The sequence below is a fragment of the Catharus ustulatus genome, chromosome 12 (genome assembly GCF_009819885.2).
Source record: "Catharus ustulatus isolate bCatUst1 chromosome 12, bCatUst1.pri.v2, whole genome shotgun sequence".
NCBI classification, from domain to species: domain Eukaryota; kingdom Metazoa; phylum Chordata; class Aves; order Passeriformes; family Turdidae; genus Catharus; species Catharus ustulatus.
Window position 1 is genome coordinate 2,238,995 of NC_046232.1, and position 21,559 is coordinate 2,260,553.

Consider the following 21,559-nt stretch of genomic DNA (forward strand, 5'->3'; position numbering starts at 1 on the left):
TGCTATACAAGCTAAAGAAGACTGTGGCATGAAACTTATTATGGCTGTGTGCACGTGGGGAGAAATTTGGAGAGCTAACAGGAAATTACTTCATACAGAAGAGTTCTTACTGGGGCTACTTGTAACTTAGATACTTCCTCACCTTCCTAGAGGCCAAGGTGAGGCTGACCATCCTGTAGTTCTTTGGGGCCTCTTACCCTTTTCAAAGATAGGAAAAGGTCTTTTGCTTTGTTTTAGTCCACAGGCATCTCTCCCAGTCACCATGATCATTCAAAATATTGAAAATGGCCTCACAATGACATCAGCCAGTGCTGTCACTGTTCACGGGCAGTTTCATGGACAGGATTGGAACTAGATGATTTTTAAGGTCCCTCCCAACCCAAATCATTCCATGCTTCTATAATTGTTTGATTCTATAACTTACAAATGTCTGTTACTCCCTGACCTGATCTTCTTTCACCAAGGAAGCACCATCCTTACCCCAGAGGCCCTCTGATCTCTAGGGCCTGGGATTCCTGAAGCCTGGTCTTACTAGTGAAGACCAAGGCAAAGGAGTCATTCAGTGTATCAACCTTTCCAATGTCCTGCATCATCAAGTACTCCAGTTCATTCACCATTGGGCTGTGTGTCCCTTTTGTCATGTGGGTACTTACAGAAACCCTTCTTCTTGTCTTTGACATCTCTGACTTGATGCAATTCCATTTCAGCTTTGGCTTTCATAGCTGCATTTCTGCATGCTCAGACAGAGTATGAGGATTTGAATAATAATAATTCTTAATTAGCTGATGCACTTTTGTCCTTTAAACTGCCAGCCAGATGCTTTAGGGAATATACCTCTGTGGCCAATCAAAACACTTCCACTCACACCCAGGCATGCACATACATGCACCACACTCTACAGGAATTCTCTGAAGAGACAAGCAGAGGCCAGGAGCCCTGGAGACTCAGGGGAGAATGATGGAGCAATGCTTCACAGCTATTGCCAAAAAACGCCAAATCATCTCAATACGAAAGGAAACTGCAGCTGTTTATTGTTTTATTTTGACAAAAGAGCAAAATCTAGAACAGCCAGTTGTACTTATAGAAATGCAGAACTAGAATGAGGTAGAACTAATTTTAGTGTCATGGTTCATATAGCTTGTGTATTTGTGAGGGTGGAAGCTTGCCAGGCCCAGCAGCATCACAGGCTGTAGGAGTCAAGCATGTGCATGTCCAACCTCACAGCTGCAGCCTCTGACTTGTCAGGTACAGTAATTTCACGACTATAAGGCGCATCCTTTTGACTAAAATTTTGGCCCAAACTCGGAAGTGCGCCTTAAAGTCTGGTGCGCCTTATATAATGTACAAAATTTGGAAACTTGCCAATAAGGAAGTGTGAGCCGCAAGCTGTGGGGGGAGCCAGCATGGCCGTGGCAGCCAGGTGAAGGTGGGGCCGCGGGGGCGCAGTAGCCAGGTAGAGGCGGGGCTGCGGGGGCGCGGCAGCCGGGTAGAGGCAGGCCCGCGGGGCCACAGTGCCGTGGCAGCCGGGAGGAGGTGGGCCCGGGGGCCCGCGGCACCCCTCCTGCCAGGTACAGGTGGGCCCAGGGCCCTATGGCTGCCGGGTTGAGGCAGGGCCTCGGCCAGCAACCGTGCAGGGGGAGCTGGGGGCAGATCCTCGCTGCAAAAAAAAAGTTCGCCCTATAGTCCGGTATGCCTTATATAATGTACAAATTTTAAAAGTTTTAATAAGAAGACAATAGGAGACAAAGACAATAAAGGAAAGGGTTAACAGACCAGGTGCTTGGCATTCAGCAAAGAACACATCGACTGTTTTGGAGATACTCCTTAAACAATTGGCTCCTTGCATATTCATACACAGTAATTTCACAATTATAAGCCGCACCATTTTGACTAAAATTTTGGTCCGAACCCAAAGTGTGCCTTATAATCAGGTGCAGCTTATATATGGACAAAGAACAAAAAGTTACTGTTTTAGTTTGGAGGACAGGTGTCTGCTGAGAAAGGCAGGAACTTCTCTTTGAAATGGAGAATGTAAACCCCCTCCCTCCAAATTATTATAATTTTGAAATCAAGGGGCTTTCAGGCAAAAATATGAGAATTAAGAATAACAGTTCTTTACTAGGGAAATTAAAATAGAAATACAGTACTACAAAGAAACAAACTCCAAACCCTGACAAAGTCAGAGTACAACCTGACACCCTGTCAGGCAGGGTGTTGGTAGCAGTCCCATTAAATGGTGGCTGCATCCTCCTGCAGTGACAGATGTGGCTCAGTTGGAGCAGTGCTCCTGTACAAGGTGCAGTTTCCCTCCAGAGGTCTAGTGGTGATGTGGAGAAATCCGGTTTTCCTCTGGAGTCCAATGGAGAAAGGGGCTCCCTTAGTGTCCCAAAACCTCTGTTTTTATCTTGGCAAGAAATGTTGGGCTCTTCCCCCTGGCTGGAGCAACTCCCAATGGGATGCAGTAATTTTATCAGTCCCACAGTGGGACTCAATGGCCATTAGCAGAAAATTACTCTCTGGAGGAAGGATGGGTTGTGAAAAGATAAAGAACAATGCCCTGCCTGGTTTCAATGGATGGCCCATTAGCAGAATACCTCCCGCAGAGATAAGGATCACTGCCCCCACCCTCAACAGACAGTGATAGAATAGATACCTTTTATCACACTCTGTATTGCAACGTGCACTTATACTCAGTGCGGCTTATAATCGTGAAATTATTTTCACACATTATTCAAAAACATTCCTTTGAATTCCCCCAACCTGCCCCCACCCCCCTTTCCCCCCATCCTGTATATCAACATTTTTTTATTTCTTCTTGTGACTCAGGCTTGTTGGCACTCCCCGATAATGGAAGATCAATAAATTCCTTCCCTGGGGTTCTGGTGTCAGAGCCCATCTTCATCCAGATAGGATAATCCAAGAATTTCCTGATTATCTTTTACCATTCTGAGTTAGTTATGTGATAACTGATAAAAGATTTGTGTTAATCATAAAAGTATTGGGGTTTGTATAAACCAGAATACAAAAGTTTGAAGTGAAGCATGAACGATAGAGGACGCTTTTCTTGTTGCCCTTAATGTTCCTGCCAGGTTTAATTTACCACGGCTTTAGCTGTCCCGTGAAGGCCTTCTGGCACCAAGAACAGATATTTGCTTTCTGCTGTGTCTTGTCCTCCAAAGTAAAGCCTCTGACCCTCACACACAGAGACCATGGGGATGACGTAGCTGAGCCCTTCTGGTCAAATAGAAACATTTCATTCCTTCAGTAGAATAGACAGAATGGCTACTTGGTGGGAAACCATGAGTATCCCATGGGAAAGTCACCAGGCAGATTTTGTAATTTTGAGTCATTTATTCTGTATCATATTATCAATCAAAAGGGGTGACATTGTGGCACTGCATATCACCAAGGACCAGCTCTATAGAGGCTGAAGTCTCTGTGGTAGAAATTGTTTTTTGCTGACTGATTCGACTGCGGTCCCATCTAGTGGCGTTTGCCTAATACAACTCCCTCTCAGATTTGGGAGACCACTTTTTTTCACATGATATTTGAATTTTCCCTTCTTATTCATGATATTTTTAGTTTTTGAGGTTCACCAAGTAGACAAAAATTGTGCTTTGCCAAGAGATATATTTATCCATCAAGTTGTGTCTGTCTGGCCTTGCAGACTAAGCAGCCTGAGCACTGTCTAACAAATAGAGTCCACCTGGCCTCAAATGCCAGCTAGGAACCTGTGGTTAAAACCCAGGACCTGGAACAGTCATCTCACTTGTTTGCAATACACAGCTAGATCACAGTCACCCTGCAGGGAAAGAAGACTGAGCAGCATCTCCAGAGGATGCCTGGAACAGTAGCACAGGCACTTACCTGGTGTTCAGTTCAGGTTTAGATTTCCACACACCACTGCTGACTTGATGGCAATGATGACCATCATAGTTTCACTCAGTTGTTGTCCTATCTATCCATCAAATTCCATCCAGGCCCAAATGTAGGCTAGGAATGTGCTAATTCCAACCAGAGTATACAGAGAAAGAATGTTTATTTAGATTCATATGAGGCTAGTGACAATGACTTCTCCCTGTCCCTCCTGGAGATGGCTCAAAGGCAGCAAACTGCTGAAGTGCTTCTCTAAGAAACGACTGGGACTGCGTTTGTGCTCTGTCCTCTCTCACAAGAACCACAAGACTATTAATTTAGAGGAGGTTTTCAACGAAGCTCAGACATCTTTCCTTGGAATTCTGAAAATACTGAAAACCACAAGACAACAGAGAGGTAGCCTGGATAAAGGAGATGCATATGCATCTAGAGAACAAAAAAGAAAAGACTCTGAAAATTACACATCTTGTAGATAATCGCACAAAGGGATGTTAAAGCATATGAAAAAACCAGCTATAAATACAAAATTAATATCTTATGAATTATGCCTATTATAAAATCAGTAAATTCACACCATGCAGTCAATATTGTTGCAGCAGACCTTGTGTTTCAGAGAGAAATTAATGCTTCTTTTTCAATAATGTGAAAAGGTCCTGGTTTATTTTTCATCATAACTCAGCCATCCTGACTCATCACTGACTTTGTCTGCAGCAATCTCCCACTGAAGGTGTCGTTTGCAGACTCTGACTGCTGGTTATTTCCAACTGGAATATGACTGCAAGTATTTCCTTGCTGCCTCTGACCGCAGGCTTTCACCTAGCTTGACTCTGACTGCAAGCTCCCACAGCAGGGCCCAGCTGCACATCCAGACTGACCTCACAGCAGATTCCTCACGGCCGCTGTCCCGGTTTAAAGGGACAGTATTACCAGGAAAAGGAAATTCAGGAACTCGCAGGCACAGAAAAGGTATAGGTTGGGAATAACAGTTCTTTACTGATATATTTATAAGACAAACGAAAACAGCATCAGCTATATGGAAGAGAAGAAAAAAAAAACAGTGACAGAACAGAATGGAATTCAGTCCCAGTCCCTTTGTCAGTCACCGATGGCTCTCCGATGGAGCAGGGCAGGCGGCTTCTCAGTCGCGGTTGCTGCAGGGGCAGGGGAGGGGGCCAGGTGGCCTCATTGCCCCAGGTGGAAGAAAGGGTGAGGAAGGAATTCTGTTCACCGTGGGCGTCCCAGTTCCCAGTTGTTCAGAGGAAGCAGGAAGCTTTAGCAGTCCAAATCCAAGAAGCCTGATCCCAACAGGAGAAAAGGAACCTCTCTCCTCGAGTTCGGCTGGCGAGCTGTACCAGTTCTCCTACCCCCAGTGTCCTCTTACTTGCCGAAAACAAAAGCAGGACTTCACCTTTCCCTAATGGGGCCATCAGGGTGCTTCAGCTAGTCCTTTGTCTCCAGCTCTTAACGGCTAATAGGAGAGCCATCCCGGCTAGTTTAACATAATAATGGGAAAAATTTCTAAACCTCACCAACCCACAACAGCCGCAAATCTCTCTCCTATTTGGTCAGTACTCCAGTTCCTTTGAAGTGTTCCTTCAGTACCTTCAATTCCTTCTTTCTCAGGATCATCTCCTGACCAGCCAACCCATCCTTTTATCATGCTCATAAGAGAATGTAGCTTAATTATTATTTCAGTAGAAGTGATACTTCAGTAGAACAAAAGCACACTTTAAGAGAACTCAAAGTTAATAATTATTAATACTGAACATAACGTGATCTAAATAAGACTGGAACATGTTCTAAATAAAACTGGAACAGAACATTGTCCAAACTTACTGATACTGAAACTTAACAGAAATGAAATAAAAATTTAATTAATATAAGTTCTTAATAGAATTCAGTTAAACTTAACATCTTTTAAAAGTTATAGATGTAATTTATTCTAATACTATTAATATAAAAGGTACTAAAAATTCAAATCATCTATGCTTAGAATAACAGCATGATTAATTTACTGGAGGGTTTAAAAGAAGAGGTGTCATAAAGCCATTGTTATTTTATGAAATGTAGATTTGGGTATAGAGATGAGCTTATAATTAATTGCTGAAAATATTGTTTGGTATATAAATTTCTAATTATTATACTAAAAGCCAAGGTACGCACAGACAGTTTTTAATTCTTCCAATAAAACTAAAAGGTGGGGGGAAGGAGGGGAGGGGAGGAGAAAACTCAGGGCTCTTGTTGCCACTACCCGGGGAAAGGAAAAAGAACCTTTTGCTGAATTGCATCTATACTTGTAGGGGTTAGATTCTTAAATTTGAAGCGACCAGGTGGCGATGGTGGTGGAAGCCATGCAGACCCACCGTGACACTGACTTGTGGCCACAGCCCTCCCTGGGCCGGTGCACGCTCAAGCATGCATGGTGGAAAAAGAGGAAGGGAAAGGCAATAAAAAACACTAAAAACTGCAGGCAATAGGGGAAAAAACCACTGAAAAACGAATGCAGAAAAGGTTAAAAAGCCAAAAAGAGGCCGCGGCTCTCCCTTCCCACCCCAGAACCCATAAGCTTCACACAGAAGGGTTGCTGATTGAGGGGCTCACCCTGGCAGAGAGGCTGGGTCTGTTGAAAACCTTGCACACTGAGATTAGGAGAGAAGGCGACTGGAGCTTTTAGCTGCGGAAAAGAGTTGTGTTGCAGGAAATGTTGTCTGGTTCCTACTAGCTCCAGAGCCCCAGCTGGGGCCGTGGGCAGTCGGGGGTTCCGGGGGCTTGTCCTGCGTTATCCAGGGAGGAACAAAATTGCGCCCAAATTATTTCTGCAGGTGCATGCAATTGAGTTCCAGCTTCGGGCTTCTTTATTCTTCTCAATGCATCCTCACATGGCTGGATTGAAAGCAGTTTCAAAAGCCACTATGAACTTTTCTAGCAGTCTTTTCAACATAAAAAACGGACCTAAAAGGTACCAACAGAAGGGTCTCTGGAGTCATTGAGGGGGGGGGGCAGCTGTACCAGCAGCTATGGTCCCTCTGCTGAAATGTAATTTTTTCAACAAATTTTTTACTTGATACCATATAGGTAGCGATTTTGTGGCTATGTCTTCCCCTATGGCTGCTGCCCACAAAACCTGCCCTAATTCGTCCCACCTTTCCATAGAAAAGGCATTTTGTACATCTACCCTGAAGTTACGTTTTCTACCCCACAACAATAAAGCTGGTTATTTCTTTTTATCCTGTTTTATCCCCGTTTGCTCAACGTAAGTGCCCATACACATATTATCACTTTTTCATTAGCTGCAATTCATGATCTCAAATTCCCCATTTTTCACCCTTTCAAAGTCACAGCATACTTCAGTGACAGGGGAAGCTTTGCTAACCACTATTTCTTTAATTTTTTAACTCTGTTAACAATTAGAACACACATAGCACTCACAATTCCACAATCTACAGACTTCTAAACACCCTTTCTATTTCCTGTTTTTATCAAGGACAATAAAAATACACATTCAAAATGAACTCAATGTCAGGCTGGTAAAGATGGTCCTCTCTGGACCCCGTCTCATGGCTGTGCCCTCCCACGCAAGGGTCCATTCCACATGCATGTGTTCCATGCCGCAAGGCTTTCACAGGTGCCTTTCCTGCAGGTGACTGCGTGCCTCCATGCAATTTTCTTTTGGTGTGTTCACTTGTGACATGCCCTTCCATGCGTGGCATTGTCCATGTGTGGGCTATTCCGCCCTCAAGTTTATCCTACAGTGATTTCTTGTGACTGTGCCCTCCTAGCGTGTGCCATTTCACACGGCATCACGGCTTTCCTTCACCAGGTGCACACAGTTGCGTTTGCTTCTGTGAGTCCCAGACTGTTTTACAGCCCTGTGCACTCGCTGCCCCGGCTCTGCTCCGTCAGCTGGTTCTTGTCTTTGCTTTTTTCACGCCATCGTGCGGCTGGCTGTAGCCATAGCCTTTTGCTGCTATGTATATTCGCTGCTTGAATTTCACTTTTGCTGTGTTGATCCTGCGGCGGCAGCAGATCTCGCATTTTCCCATACCTTTGCCTGAATCCCCTTAATTTTAAAGTTATAATAATTTGGATGGGAGTCACATTTCCACCTTCCTTGGTAGATATCTGTCTTTCAAACCAAGATAGCTGAGCAGAAGAGTTCATTCACAAGAAAAAAAGTAGATTTTCTGTTCAGTTCCTTTCATAGAATCACAGAACAGTATGGGTTAGAAGGAACCTTGAAGCTCATTCCATTCCACCCCCTGCCTGCTGGGACATCCTCCTCCCCTTCCCCTGTGGCTCCTGCTACAGCTGTGGTGTTTCTGATACATTTAAGTACTCTGGGATCCACTCATCCCAACCATCACAGCCACCACTCCAAGGTTCCTGCTGCAGCCCTGAACCTTTACCTGTCCCGTCCACCATTACCGTGTGAGGGAGAGGAGGATGCGCTCACCCCACAGCGCCCCCTTCAGCCGCGGGGGAATCATCGCACCTGCCCTGCCCGGACGGGAGCCACCAGCATCCCTGCCGGCTGTGCCTGGAACTGCACCAAAGGGAAAGTGTCTGCAGCCGAGAGGGCTGATACTGGGTTTCTGGTTCTGGATTTTGTTGCTGCCATTGTTGTTATTTGCCATGTTATACATACACATGTATGAAAGCCCCTTAATTTGAAAGTTATAATAATTGGAAGAGAAGGGGGTAATATTTTTTCCATTTCAGTGGAGGTTTCCACCTTCCTTGGCAGACACCTGTCTTTCAAACCAAGACAATGAAGGTGGATTCTCCACCTTCATTAGCATCTGCAGTGGCTGAGTTCTTGGACCCAAAAGTGTCTCAGAGGTGAGAGGTCCTTTTTGGTACACACTTCAGTACTGAAGGGGCAAGATACTGATGGTACAAGGCAGGAACATCTTAATAGGGTCAACAACTTTTGGGGGGATGTTTACCCCAAGACCAAGAAAAGGAAAAGGTTTAGCCAAAAAAAACATCTGTGTAACTCCATTGTGGCAAAACACCAACCTCCCAGGGGTCCACACCACTTCCTTGTGCCTGTTAGAAAGAGGCTGTAGGACTGAAGAGGGACGAAGTCACAGCCAGCAATCCCTCAGGGCAAAACATGCTCTGTGCTGAGTAAGCACATGGGTGACATCCTCAGCTTCTCCTCAAAATGAGGAGTCACATCACAGTGCTGAGTGCACATCCTCTTTTTGTGCCTGAGTCCTGCTGCCACAGGGCTGCTGTGAACACAGTGGTGCTGTCCAAGGCAGACACAAGCTGTGTCATATGCTGAGTAGCCCCAGTCCCAGGGTTTATGTTCTCAACTAGTTTTTTTTCCAAAATATTTATATCTCCCACTGACAGCAGTTTGGGAAACCATGCTCCCGAATTTGTGAGAAACTTGTGCAAAAATCCACCCACCTGCCTTCTTATTTGCTCCCCATAAGATGCTTGCCTGTTTTCCTAAAATGTGATGGACAGGTGGTTGTATATGAAAGGTGAATGGTAGCTCCTACCAGGCAAGCCAAAAAGCAGAAGATACCAGATGGGCTTTCAGCAGCACAGTGGGGACTCAGCCTGTGGTTCCCAGATAATGTCAAAGCTGTAACAGCAGGCGGGGGCACCACAGTGTGTTAATTCGTCGTCCCCCGTTTTGGGGATAACAGGGTGTTCTCGTCACCTTGCACAGGTTGTTGGTGCCGCCGAAGTTGCAGTGCCGTCACTACAATATACGCTGGAGCACGGCGGAATTACAGCTTCTAGTCTGTGCTTGAACCATACATAGAATAACAGCAGAGTGGCGCAGCGGAAGCGTGCTGGGCCCATAACCCAGAGGTCGATGGATCGAAACCATCCTCTGCTAACACTATTATTGTTGTTTTCTCGGGTGGCGGAGCTGTTGCCGGGCCACCAGGTGGCGGAGCAGAAACCCAGCCACTAGCGTCGTTAACTTGGTTGGAGTAAGGCGCTGTTAATGAGAGAGTCGCGGGTTCGATCCCCGTACAGGCCATCTTTTCCCGAATTTAATTTTATTTTTTTTTTTCGTCTGGCCCTCCCTTTTTCGGCAATGATGGTACAGGGAGCTAGTCTGTAGGAAGACAGACTGTAGTGATCATGCCCGCACTGCTCAGCTCTGCTGGATGGTCCACTGGGAGAGCTTCTAGGCTCTCTCAGTTTTCCCTACTCCTCCTTTTGCAGGTGTTCATTCCAGTTTAAGGATAAACTTCACCAAGTGCTTGTGGCAGGTGCATCAGCTCCAGCAGCCCTCCAGACCTGGGACTGACCTCAGCCATGCCATGGTTGGATTCAGGTGTGCAGCACTAGCCCTTGCAGCTGCTAGTGCTGTGGAGGGGCTGAAAGCCAGACCTCGGCCAGCAAGGGTTATTGTGACCATCTGATGACAGGTAAGACAGATGGAGCCTTGTGGACAGGTTGGCAAGCAGGACAGTGGAGTCAGCTGCCCTGAGAGAAGGACTGTTGGGGTTTCCCCCCTGGAGTCAGGATGCTGCCCAAGGTGACTCTGTGAGATTGAGAGCCCTTAATTTATTGGGTGAGTGCCTGCATATTCTGTGTTACACTTCTAAAATCTTGAGAATTCTGAAGTCACTCAGTACAAATTCCACTTGACATCTCTCTGTAAATATTTACAGATATTAATTAGTTTGATTTGCTTATCTGCTTATAAAAGAAATCTAATAAAATTATGCAGGGATTTTATAAACCTCCTTGGCAATGCTACAGTCAACATTGCACATTTAAACAGTGAATAATTGTCAGAAACCAGATTTGCACAGAAAGTGCATCAGTCAGTGTCCTGCCCATGCACCTGATTAAGCACCCTAAGTGACAAATGTCCATGTCCCCTGCTTTCAGCCCCGTGAGGCTCAGTGTGTAACCCCAGGAGGCACAGACTGTGTCTGTAATCCCAGACTGGTAGGTGGGCATTAGCTGCCTCACAGGCCATCATATCTCCATCCCTGTTTTCCCACATTTATGGCTCCCCAAAACCACCTTGATCCTTCCTTTCCCCCACCTTTTGTTCCTCCCCTGAACATCCCACAATCTGAAAATGCTCTTCCCTTGTATCCCATAATGTGACCTTTGCCCCTAGTGAGAGACCTTTGTCCCTAGAGATGTGACCTGTAGAGTGGCCCCATTCATCCTCTAGATGGGAGCCACTTCTGAGTCCAACAAGAGCCCTGGGAGCAGTCAGGACAGGAAATCCTTAGCACAGTGCAGGTTCCCAGGGCTATTTCACCTCCCCCTGCTTGTCTTCATTCCAGGAGATGAGCTTTTAATCACATAACCTAATACTGTCTCATGGGGTAGGAAGGTTCCCTGCAGCCCTGGCTGATCCTAACACCCTTAAATAATACCCCACATCCTGCCCTGCTCCTTCCCTGTCCCTGTCCAATGTCCCTGGTAACTTCAGAGCACCTGCAGCCCCCAGGACATTGAGCTGAAGTGCCACAGAGGACAGCCCCTGCCCTGAGGTGGTGCACCCAAGTCAAGCCCCTACTCACTGCAGCCCCCAGCAGCATCTCCAGCTCTGCAGAGCCTGGAGGGAACAAGGCTGAGGTTATAAAGAGGGGTTGAACGTGGGGTGGGGGGTGACAGGGGTCAGGGACATGGCTCCAAGGGATGTCAGGGTTGTAGATGAAACTCAGGCATAGGATGCAGTTCTTTGTGTTCTCAGGTGGGACCACTCTTGATATTCTAGACTACCAACCTTCTTCCTTGGGTGCCACTTCCCCCCAGGGCTTAATCCCAGGAGACTGTATCAAGCAGAGGCCAAAGTCCACTCTCCTGATGCTCAGCACTGTGACCATAACTTGTGTCTGGCTACCTCCCTTCGGGCCTCTGAACTCCACCACCTCAGTTTTACTGAGGGGAGCAGCTGCACTTCCATCATTTGATCAGAGTAGGAGAAACCCAGACCTTGCAAATCTCGTTTTAGCACCCTCTGAAGCAGGCCTGTGAGAGAAAGATTTTTTGTTTAGGAATCACCATCTAACTCCCATAGAATGGAGGCACTTTCTCCTAATTAGGGAGCTGGAATTAATCAACAGCCCCTGAGCTCCCAGAGCCATTAGAAGGCACCCTACTGCCTGAAGACCCTCTGGAACTATGCATGGCAACACTTGAGCTCCAAGAAACCCACTTCCCTTTTTTGAGTATTGTATGTGTCTTGTCCTAAGTGATGGAGCTGTTCCCTCCCTTATCTGGCACAATCTCCTCATTTGAGCTGGCTCCTGAAGCAGAGGGGATGTAAAGCTTTGTAAGTGAATAATCACATCAGCACCACTGGGAGGATTGAACATGGGATTATGTCTTGGAAGAGATTAATCTGGTTTCAGATATAGGTGCTAGAATGTCATGGGGAAGCAGGGCAAGCCAAATGCAGGAACATTTCCTAGCAGTCTCCATGGCCAATGGAAATTTTGGAAATAAGAACCAACAGCTCTGTTCCCAGTTCTACAAATCATGGTTTTAGGTTAATACACATAACACAAGAAACATTAACAAGCACAATTTATATACATTGTCAAGCATCAAAATCCATCTGTTCTAAGGCCTTATTTAGGTACTGGTGCCTCCCCCGCTGCTCTTCCCAGAGGTTCCTCCCTTCTGTGTACGGCTCGCACTCGGCTGGCGGGGCATCCTCTGGGCAGATCCTTCCCGGTTGCTTCTTTCGGCCAGAATCTGTGACCCACTGACAGCAGAGCTGGTTTTATTTCTCCCTGAATAAACAAATTCATCCATTAATTTTCACATCCCAACCCAAGCATCACCACACAGCAGCTAGCCACAAGCATTCCCTCAGGAACCATGCAGGAGGCAAAATTCCATTAGATCTCACAAACATCTTCAGCATCCAGTGCAGAAAACAAATTGGTGAATTCAGCCCCACAGGTATTGGTCCCACAAAACCCAAAGAAGTTACAGTAGAAGCATTTTTAATTTTCATGAATTTTAATCTACAAAGTAACCAGCCACTTTGTTCCAGTCATTCCACACAGGAACAGCAGCATAGCAAACAGCACTGCTGGAACACCAAGAGCTTCCAACACCTCAAGCTGGGATAAGAGAAAGGATGTGCCAGTGTCCACTGGTGCCTGAGACTGTTGCCACATCATCAGATCACACACATTTCTCTCCATATCACTTCTGTCACTCAATGAGCAAATCTGAATTTCCTATCACTTTCTGGGGTTTTCAGGAACTCAGACTTCTACACAGGACTTTGGGATGTTCTTGCTGAGTTCAGAAGGTGAGAGTTTGGCTCCTGGAGGCACAACTGACGGGCTCTAAGAGGCAGAGTGGGAGCAGGGAACAGCAGTGGGTACAAAGGCAGAAGCTGAGGAAGGCAAGGGCCAACAGGATCCTGTCAGAGGAGAGAGTGACAGACTCACTGTTGCTGACACAAATGTCAGGAGGGGATGAGGGACACTGAACTTTTCCTGCCACTCCTTCAAGTGAAAAGTAGGACTCACTTTAGGAAAGCGAATAAAAGGAACGTGATGTACAGCTTTTAGTAAAGACAGCAATCTCCATAAAGCATCATAAAAGTGAGTAACAGCAACAAGAAAAGAAAACAGGAATACAGTGGGCTGTAGTTACATGCATGCAATTAAAATGAAGAGTGACATTTTGGCAACCATTCACAGTGCAACTTGCACAATATCAATAACTGCTCTACACTCTAGAGTCTCCATGGACATGGTTTGGAAATCATTATCTTGGATCACCTGTGCTATGGACAGTGCACAGTTACTCACCAGACCATCCTGCCTCCTTGGAGTAGCTGTGGGAACAGGACTCACATAAATACTACCAGTTAACACCTTGATGCACCAGAAAGACAATCTGAGAACTTCCAAGTATGAGCAGGTGGCCATTATTAATCTGTAAAATTTAGGTGGCACAAAAATCCATTCACTTATCCCAGCCAAGTCAGGTGCTCTTGAAAAACTCTCGTCTTGTCAAGCACAGGCAGTGATGTGCTGGCAGTCACCGTCCCATGTCAGCCAACCAGCCTTGCCAGCTGTGTTGTAGCTCAGGCACGTTAAACAGCTTCACTAAAGCAAGTGCTGTTCATGAAAACAAACTGTGCAAAGGTAATATGTGATCTCACAGTATTTGAAAGAAAAAGTGGCAGGAATAAAAGAATTTTCCATGATGCTTTTAGCAATCCTGGACATGTCCCCAAATGAATGTCCTCCCCCTTCTCTCATGCATCTGTCTGCTGAGAGGGCAGGTCCTCAACCCAACTACAATTCCCACTATGTGCACACACACAATGGTACCCTTAAGCACTACTGGAGTCAGGTCCTCAGTGTTCTGACCCAGCTGAGACAACCTGGGGAGAAAGAGACATCTGACTGAAGAGAAGCTGTGCTCAAAGAATGTGCCCTCTATCGCCCTAGCTTTGAAATCACAGTAAAACAAACCAGTTAAACTGCATAAATACCCAGAATATTTTTGGAAGCCGCCTGTGCAGACCCATGTGCCAGACAAGGACAGCTTGTGAAGTGTGCAGGGACAGGCATGGTTTGTACTTCCCTCAGTTACACTATCAGAGATAACAGATTCAATGACCACAAAGCATAAAAGCAGCTCAACAACCATATAAACTGTCTGTAATTCAAGTACTACAGATGAACAAATGGATTTCATTGATATTTTCCTTGGTGACTGGCCAAATGCCAGGCATCCATGAAAGCCATTCACTCACCCTCCCACACTGCACCTGGGCAGAGGAGAGAACAAAGGGTTCATCAATTGAGAAAAGGACCAGGAGAAAACACTCCAAGGGCAAAACATGCTCATCTTAGAGATACAAAGTGAGTTTATTACTAAAAAATCAGAGAAGTAAAATAAGGCCTTAAGAACATCTTTTTTTCCCCCAACCCCTCCCTCCTTCCCACCGACAGCACAGGGAGATTGGGGGTGGGGGTTTGGTCAGTTCATCACCCAAAGTCTTCTGCTTGGCTCCTGCCTCTGAGTAGTAACAAGAACTACATTGGTAAATAAATACATAAATACATAAATATGTAAATGTCTGTTGGTACATTCACTTGTAGCACAGTCAGGTTTACCAGAGCTGCAACACTCTCAAGATATCTCTTGCAGTGTGTATTGACATAAATCCCACAAACTGTCCTCTTCTGCAACACAGATCTTCAAAGCTGCTGCCTCATCTTCAATGGTTAATACACAACCTTCGGTTCTTTCCAGAGCCAACACATCATTCAAGAGCCCAAATCATTCACCTCTCCTGCTCTTTTGATAAATGGCTCACTTCAAGACTGCTCAGCAGAGCCACAGGAGCTTCTCTCCCTCCACTGATCAACATGAAACACATCTGCCTTTTCCCTAGAAATTCTCACATGTCCCTGGTTGCTCCTCATTTTGCTAATTTTCACCACCACACTTGGGATATCTCATTTTCTCTCTTTGTCTTGCACATAAGATTATAGAAAGAGAACATGTGGAAGAAGTCCCTCACTTTTCTCTGATAGCTCTATTGAGTCTGATTTTTTGAGTGTTTCTTTGGGTGGAGAGAAAGAATGAATTGTTACTCAGAGTTATTATTCAAACTCGTATCTCATTACTGTGCAAACAAATCCACACGACAAGTCTGGCATTTACACTATTCCTCTAAATCCCTTTCCTTTCTGTCATGTCTTGCCTTGCAGAGTATGAAAAGGAAGGGAAAAAAAAGCTTGATAATCAGCCTGAAAAGACATATTAAAAAAATTATATCCCAGTGCAGCACTTAGCTCAATGTCCAGCAGACAGGAAGCTCAGAGCTCAGGTAACCCTGCAAACCTCCTGTGGGAAAAGGGTGACAGGAGAGACCTCCATGGCCACCTAGTATTTTGGGACTAGAGCCACAGCAGGTGGTGAGCATTCCAGCCTAGACTTTCTGCAATTCATTCCTGGGATAAGGAAGAACAAAGAAAAGCTGTTTGAGTGCTGTTTCTGCTGAAGTAGAAAAGACTACTTCACTACCCATCACTTGTACTTTGAGAGAATCAAAATTTATTATTACCTCCTGGGAGAAGAAATGTACAGGAACTTTTAAACCAAGGCAATTTCAGCCATCCAAGAAAGCACAGTACAGCTGAGAATTTGTTTGTCAGTTCTAAAATAACTGACATAATGATAATTTCTGTACCAGAAGATAATAGAGGTCTGTAAATTGAAGCTACAACTTTGCATCAGAACTTGTCCCATGTATTTACCATGTCCATCATTTCACATTTCTTTAATTAGCCCTATATAAGTCACCAACAGGTCATTCTACAGATCTTTTTTCAGAGAAGACATGCAGACCACAAAGTGTCTGGGAATATTTTCAGGTGCAAGGCACACATCACCACCACTCAGATCCCATGAAGTTATTTAATTTACAATTAAAGCATAATAGCCAGCATAACCTGCAGAAAAATTCACTGTATGATGTATAAACCTCTGATTAAATAATATAAGATAAATCCTTTGCATCTCCAAGGGAATTCCCTCCGCCATATCAGAGCTTTACACAAGAATTCTCCTTGTCATTATTATCCATATCTCCTTAATACAGGAGTCTACACTACAAATCCCACCTCAAGATGAACCCTGAGATAACTCAAGGCTGAGTGGTAGAGTAATGCAAAGCAGCTGGCATAGCCAGCCAGCAGCACTCAAGAGTGCTGAAAGTCACCACTCCAGAATGCTGGAGACAGACTGCACAAAGGGAAAGAAACAAGTGAGAAAAAGGGATAAACAGGGAAAGATTAAAAAATGCAAAGATGGCAAGAAGAACACACAAGGAGCACAAAGTTGGTAACAAGCTGTGCAATACACTGAGGAGTATTTGCAAAACAACTGAACAGCAACACTTAAAATTCTGAGGCCTTGACTTTATCTAGGTATTTACAAAGGAAGAATGTAGTTAAAAATGTAGTGGCAGGGAAGTTCTTGTGATTGCCCACAGCATATTTTTCTACCATAGAAAGACCATAAAAACTCACTGTGTGAACATTTGATAGAGCCTACGGCTGGTGATGGGCTCAGTGTTTTTTCTAACAGGCACTGGAGTTTGTGGGAGTTTCCCTGGGCAGGAGAGCAGCCCAGGTTCTTACCCCAGCTATGCACAACTCCTTTCTTCCCACTGTAGCCCTAAAACCCACACACCAAGTGACAGGCCCACAAAGGAGACAGGTTTTGAAGAGCAAGCTCATGTTAACAGTACATTCAGAACAGAAATTAGCTGGGGAAAAGCTTTGGGAAGTAATTTTAAGGGAAGACACTCTTTCTGGGGAAGTGGGGAATGTGAAAAAAAAGGGTGGAGAGCAAAGAGTGAGAGAAGCATCAAAGACTATTCAACAGCCTAAAAAAAGAGCAGGGCATTGACATATGCATGTATATAGAGAGGTAGAAAACTGCAGGGAACCAGCAGGGACTTGAGGACTGGCTGATGGAAACAGAAAGCACAGAAATACCATGTGAGAAAATGGGACACTTAATGACACGTATGTCTAGTCCAGGCCAAACTCAACACCACTGTCCTTAACAGAACCCTCCCCCTCACACACACAGAAAGGATTCCTGGGAAATTCTATTTCAAATCAGCACTTTCCCTCCCAAATGAAATACTGAGGGGCCATTTTGAACATAGCTTGAATTAAGATGAATCCAGCTAAATAGGCCAGATGGATGCTCCAATACCACACGCAGCAATTTGCAGGCAGCTGTCACAGATTCAGTTACCAGCCAACATAGAATGCCATGGCTGTGTTCTGTGGGAAAATAAAGAGCTACAGAGCTACTCCCTGATGCTTCATCAGCTGAAGTAACTACAGGGCATCCCCCACCACCAATAGTGCTGATCAGAACTGCTGCATCAGCCTTATGTTAGCTGTGGTTAAAAGCCTCCCTGCACCATGATGTGCTGGGAAACCTAAGCCAAGATCTCATTACTGATACAACTGGAGCAGAGCAGGCTTGGGTGATCTTTGGTGAGACTAGGTGATTCCTTCAGCCACTTGTCTGCCTTCTGACAGGGGAGGAAGTGTGGGGGCTGAGCTGAAAGGCATGAAACAGCTTGAGAAGCTTGCACAGGACAATTGCTGCTCTTGTTACAAGCACAGAACTTGGACTGTAACCACACAAACAAGTTCCAGCAATGCAGAAGAGGCATCTCCCCTGCCAAATGCCTGGTCCTGCATGGAAGCTGCACTGTCCTCTTCTTAAATGGAAGCAGCATCTTCCAACATGAGACTGCAGAGCCAGTAGCAGGTAGTGCTTAGGATCCCCTTCTTTACAGAAGTTCCTAAAAGGAAAGGAGGCAAGGCAAGGCAAACCAAACATTCCTGCAGAACAGATCCAGCCCAGAGGCCACCCCCAGACACCCTATTAACACTTACCCAACTCCTGAAGGAGGGACTTGGACTGTGCCCAGAATGAGAAAGCTCAGAGAAAGAGAAGTGATTCTTTTTCAAGTTGAAGGATGGTAAGTTTAGATCAGGTATTGGGAAGAAATTCTTCCCTGTGAGGGTTGTGAGACTGCCCAGAGAAGCTGTGGCTGCCTCATCTCTCCAAGTGTCCAAAGCCAGGTTGGATGGGGCTTGGAGCAACCTGTGATAGTGGAAGGTGTCCCTGACCATAGCAGGGAGTGGAATGAGATGAGCTTTAAGGTCCTCCCTTCCAACCCAAACCATTCTCTGATTCTGTAATCCTTACAAGGAGGACTGGACAAAATGCATCCTTCATATTAACAGGATCTTACCAACACTTCTTATGTTCACAGAAATGAAAACACAGGACTAAAGTTGTGATAAGTCCCTGCTGAGCTTAAATTCTGTCTAAAGCACTTTCTGAGCATTAGCTTTTCAATGATAATTTCATGCACAAAGGAATTAGCTGATGTCAGTGGGTGCTGTGTGACAGCAAAGTCACCTGGGCTGGCAGAAACTACAAAGAGAAGTTTTCATTCAAAGTAAGTTTGGGCTGTAACACAAGCTTATAAAAAACAAAAAACCTGACACAGCTGGGAAGACCAAGCCTTCAGACAAGGTATAGAAGTGCTGTCCATTGGAATTTGGACAGGGATGAATGAGAAAATAAAGAGGAGGCCAAACTGGCCACTGAAAACCAAACTAGTACCAGATATATTTACCACAAACAACACCATCTTTCCCTGAACTTCACTACACTTCACCTTTGGATCCCAGGGCTTGTCCCAGAGCACTCTAGGATATCAACATGTCAATTTTAAAGGGATAATACCAAGAGAAAAGCCTGGCTGCACAGACTAGGACTAAAATCTGACTCAGACCAGGAGATGCTCTACTAAAGATGCAGAATGAGCACCAAATTAAGCTCTCAAGACAACTACTAACTCCTGCGATCTCTGCCTCTCTAAGGTGCGTGCAGCAGGGTGGTAGAAGGCAACAGCTAAGGGAATACCAACTCTACCTTAGGCTTCTGGCTTCTCCTCTTCAGAAATTTAATGCTGATAAGAAAACAAGTGGCAATTGGCCTGTCTCAAACCTGAGAGAGACCCACTATGAGCTAAAATTAGCTTATAGCAGTAGCCCAGTGCTAAAAAGTACCACTCAAAGTACATACAAAAGAGAACAAGACCTGGTCCATATTACAAACACACAGGAATAAAAACCTTAGCAACATTCCTTCATAGTTTGAGCCTTCAGCCTGTAACAGCTGAAGAACCAACAGAGGAAAAATTTAACACCATCTTTAGTTCAAAATCTCTGCTCTTTTGGGATGTTTCCTCTTAATGTGGTACCAGAATAGCTCACTGCTTCAGACTTTAAAAAATCCAAGTGCTGCACCTCTCCCATTTTCTTTAGGAAAAAGTAGTCAGACAGGTAGGTGTCTTCCCTTGCCTCTGTGCACATTTCAGAGTCATTTTTCAGTCACATGTGAGGCTGTTCTTCACCACAGCGAATTCTTAACCAAGATTATCTCCTGAGAAAGGGAAACCTGTTCATGGTGAGTCCAAAGAGTCCTGGACACTTTACCCTCACACTCCATCTGAACTTCCTGAGTGCCCCTCAGCTGCTCAGAGGGGATTCTCCTTGAGCTCTGCCACTATGAAGGTGCCAGATTGTAACTCCTTTATCCCAAAAATGACTGCTTTTCATATTAATCCCCCTCTCAATTTCACTTTCAACAGGACTTGCAAAACAACCAAGAGAATTAACATGCCCAAACACCACCACTGCCCCTTTCTGACACACTTTTGAGCACAAGAGAAATGAACTTTTCCACTGTGAACTCAGGCTTATTGATAACAGACTTATTTTAGTTACTTATTTTTAAACCTTTTGGAAGCAATCCACAGAGTTGGCAAGCCAGAACTTACTTCAGGGAGTAAATAAAAATTTTATTAGAACTGGTCAGGAACAAAATAAAATTATATATATACATATATATATATAACGCAATTTCAGGGCTATGGTTGTCACTGTCCGTGGATATTAGAGCAGTAAGGATAAATAAATGCATTCAAAAGCAGTAAGTATTTCAGCTGACAGTCCCCCACAGTCCACAGCTTTCTACTTCATCTTCCCACACAAATATCCACATAAATCCTCTCTAGAGGATGGAAACCGCTGGATGAGTGTTTGAATAAAGGAAGCAACACAGTTCTCCTTTTCCAGGGATTCCTCATGGCCCGGAAACTAGCATTTTGGAGTTATATACAAACAAACCGGTCCTGAATAATACTGTAAATTTTTTTGGTTTTTTCTGTTAAGAACTTGGAGAGCCAGGAGGCTACAAAAGGCAGCACAAGCACTGCAGGCAACCTCACCCCGGCTCCCTCGCTACTGAAAACGATGAACACTAAGCCAAACGGGGTGCAGGTATCGGCCGGGCCGGGCCGGGCCCGAGCGGGCCCCTTCCCGCTGGGGGCGGCGGGTCCGGCCATGCTGGGGGGCTCTGCACGGGAACATAGCGGGGAAAGGCCCGGCACCGCCCCACCCGCCCCGCGTACCTCGGCTGTCGGCGGGGATCGGCATCGGCGCAGCGGGGCCGCCCTCGGATCCCGGCGGGAGCCGCTGCCCGGCGCACATCGACTTCAGCACCTGGAACACGGCGAGCGGCGCCACGTTCATGCGCAGCAGGTCCAGCAGCACCCTGGGGCAGACAGCGGCACCGGGAGCACCCGTCAGACGGGACTCCGGCGTCACCGGCTCCCGCGGGGGCCGCCCCCGCCGCTCACCGGAACACCTCCGGGTCCAGCCCGCTGCCCGCCGCCTGTGCCAGTTCGAACAGCTCCGCTTCCTCCGCGCTCAGCAGCTGCTTCCGCCACAGCCGCGTCTCCGCCATCGCCGCCGTTGCCGCCATTCCCGCCGCCCCCTCCGACATGGCTGCGCGGCCACGCCCCGCCCGGGCCGGGCCTCCTCACGGCAGACCGCGCCCCCACACGGCTCGGCCCTGCCGCTCCCGGCGCGGCCGCCAGGCGGAAGCCGCGCTCCAGCCGCAGACCCCTGCCTGGGGCCGCCGCAGCGCCCGCGTAGTGGCGGTGTCCGGTGTGAGGTGTCTGGTGTGCGATGTGCAGTGTGCGGTGTGCAGTGTCTAGTGTGCAGTGTGCAATGTCCGGTGTGCGGTGTGCAATGTCCGGTGTGCAGTGTCCAGTGTCCGGTGCACAGTGTCCCATGTGCAGTGT

General features: G+C 46.1%; 1 protein-coding gene and 1 non-coding gene across 2 annotated transcripts; one reads left to right on the forward strand and one right to left on the reverse strand.

Moving 5' to 3' along the window:
* The first annotated feature begins 9,664 nt into the window (after positions 1–9,664).
* TRNAM-CAU lies at positions 9,665–9,736 on the forward strand. The gene has a single exon. It is a non-coding gene; the product is annotated as a tRNA-Met (tRNA).
* Positions 9,737–12,339: 2,603 nt separating this feature from the next.
* LOC117001755 (mitotic-spindle organizing protein 2-like) lies at positions 12,340–21,286 on the reverse strand. Its single transcript, XM_033070244.1, has 3 exons — positions 21,113–21,286; positions 20,885–21,027; positions 12,340–12,614 (listed from the first exon to the last, which is right to left on the reverse strand). Exons 1-3 carry the CDS (start codon positions 21,256–21,258, stop codon positions 12,454–12,456), a joined length of 450 nt encoding a protein of 149 aa, XP_032926135.1. The 5' UTR covers positions 21,259–21,286; the 3' UTR covers positions 12,340–12,453.
* Positions 21,287–21,559: the final 273 nt, after the last annotated feature.

What these genes read in the sequence shown, in the direction of transcription:
- LOC117001755 (XM_033070244.1), bottom strand. Translation starts at nt 21,258, where the DNA reads ATGTCGGAGGGGGCGGCGGGAATGGCGGCAACGGCGGCGATGGCGGAG. An exon ending in CTGGACCCGGAGGTGTTCCG is followed by an intron (nt 21,028 to 21,112) that starts GTGAGCGGCGGG and finishes TGTCTGCCCCAG; the next exon opens with GGTGCTGCTGGACCTGCTGC. An exon ending in GATCCCCGCCGACAGCCGAG is followed by an intron (nt 12,615 to 20,884) that starts GTACGCGGGGCG and finishes TTGTTTATTCAG; the next exon opens with GGAGAAATAAAACCAGCTCT.